Source organism: Manihot esculenta, chromosome 9, assembly GCF_001659605.2.
Source record: "Manihot esculenta cultivar AM560-2 chromosome 9, M.esculenta_v8, whole genome shotgun sequence".
Taxonomy (NCBI): Eukaryota; Viridiplantae; Streptophyta; class Magnoliopsida; order Malpighiales; family Euphorbiaceae; genus Manihot; species Manihot esculenta.
In genome coordinates this window covers 37,494,481-37,496,377 of record NC_035169.2, presented here as the reverse complement: position 1 = coordinate 37,496,377, position 1,897 = coordinate 37,494,481, and the positions used below count along the sequence as shown (strand labels likewise).

General features: G+C 42.8%; 1 protein-coding gene across 1 annotated transcript; it reads right to left on the bottom strand.

The window, feature by feature from the left end:
- Positions 1-217: 217 nt before the first annotated feature.
- Positions 218-1,897, bottom strand: LOC110622404 (putative pentatricopeptide repeat-containing protein At3g11460, mitochondrial). The gene has a single exon (XM_021766893.2). It carries the CDS (start codon positions 1,473-1,475, stop codon positions 546-548), a length of 930 nt encoding a protein of 309 aa, XP_021622585.1. The 5' UTR covers positions 1,476-1,897; the 3' UTR covers positions 218-545.

The following is a 1,897-nucleotide window of genomic DNA, read 5'->3' as shown; positions in this document are numbered from 1 at the left end:
GATAAGAGGGGCTTACGTTTTTATTTTCTTTGTTTATAAGTGGGGAAAATCTAGTGGATGTTTGCCCTAATTTGATCTGTACAATTTTTTCAACGATTCTGGTCCCCAGTAAATCAAGTGGTTGGACAAGGTTTTGTAGGCGATAAATAAATGGGAGTTTGGGTAGCAATAGCATTGACGGCCCATTAATAATGGGGGAATGCATAGGGTGGCACCTGGCTTCAAATAGTCACTTTCTGATTATGTCGATTAAAGAGTTATCAGCTCTCCCTTCTCAACGAAAAACATGGCTTCTAACATATACTTGACAAACGAAAAAAAAAAAGTAATAATAATAAAAATTGAATGCGTAAAACATCTCTTATGATCTTTAATCAATTTTTTTTCATTGTTGTTGCCCTGATGATAATAAACTGACAAAGAAACAAGCAGCGACATAAAATCTACTTTGAAAAAAAACTTTCACACAGGGAAGCTCCAATGGCATTTCTACCAGTAATGTGTCTTTTTCCCCCCAAAAGAGAAACTACTCCCATCTTCTGCAATCATTCAGTCCAGCTCCCATGAATTTTCTTGGCAACCCTTTCAGCCACCACCACCTCCCTGTGAATCCTACAAGCACCCAACAAAGCTGTCCAAAATGCCTCATCGGGCTTTATCTCCATCCTCATCACCAACTCCTCAGCCTCGTCCACCCTTCCCGCCCTTCCCAACATATCCACCATGCAAGTGTAGTGTTCCAACCCAGGCTTCACCCCAAACCTCTCCATCATCCTGAAATACTCTTTCCCCTTCTCCACCATTCCTCCATGACTACATGCACTCAAAACCGCAGTTAAACACACGGCGTCCACCCTATTTCCCTCTTCCACCATACTCTCAAACAAGATCAACACCTCACCAACTTTCCCGTGCATACCATACGCCGACATCATCGTTGCCCATGAAACCTCATTCTTCACAGGCATTCCATCAAACAGCTTCCTTGCTCCTATTAAATCCCCGCATTTTGCATACATGTTAATCAAAGCATTCGAATTTGATAATTCAGAAACAAATCCATTGACCAATACTATCCCATGCACCTGCAGGCCTAGCCTAAGGGCCGATAACCCAGCACAAGATTTTAGCACGCTAGGCAAGGTGTGGCGATCAATGGGCTTATTGGCACAGAGCATGCGACGAAAAAAGGAAAGAGCATGAGAGAAAAGGTTGAGAGAGGCGTAAGCTCTGATGAGAGAATTGAAAAGGAAAGTAGATTGACGGTTGGCGAAGGAGAAGAGGAGAGTGGCTTGGCGCATTTGGGCACAGGAGGCATAGGCAGAGATGAGTTTTGAGCGAATAAAGTGGTGGTGATAAATTCCATTGGTGATCAAATGGGCGTGGATTTGAATGAGACTTTTGAGGCTCTTGGTGGAAATGCAGGCGTCAAGGAGGGAGGAGTAGAAGGGAATGGTGGCTTGTAGGGTGGGCATATGGCAACAGATTTGGAGAGAGCAGAAAATGGTGGCGCAAGGAGAGCGATGATCACAAAAGCAGTACTGTGAGACTGTTCGGCAATTGCCACACAAGATCTTGTGATGAAAAATTTTATTGCACGCAGAGAACCTATGCAGTATCCATTTTCGACGAAGCAGCTGGAGAGTAGTAGTTTAAGTTTGAGAAGGGTAAGTAGTACTAGTAGGGTTGTTTAATAATAAAAATAACCTTTGATCACCGTTAATCAGCCAGTATTGGGTTGTTTTGGATAACTGTGATTGGTTGGCTATGCGATCGTGCTCCATTTATTTCTTCGAGTCAACTCTTTCTGGAGATACTGAGTTGAGTTGAATCTAAGTAGGATGAGCATTTTGTTTCTGTTTTCTGCACACTCAACATGTTAATTTACGAAAGATCC

Excerpts from the sequence above, each read along its gene's own strand:
- LOC110622404 (XM_021766893.2), bottom strand. The coding sequence starts at position 1,475 with ATGCCCACCCTACAAGCCACCATTCCCTTCTACTCCTCCCTCCTTGAC.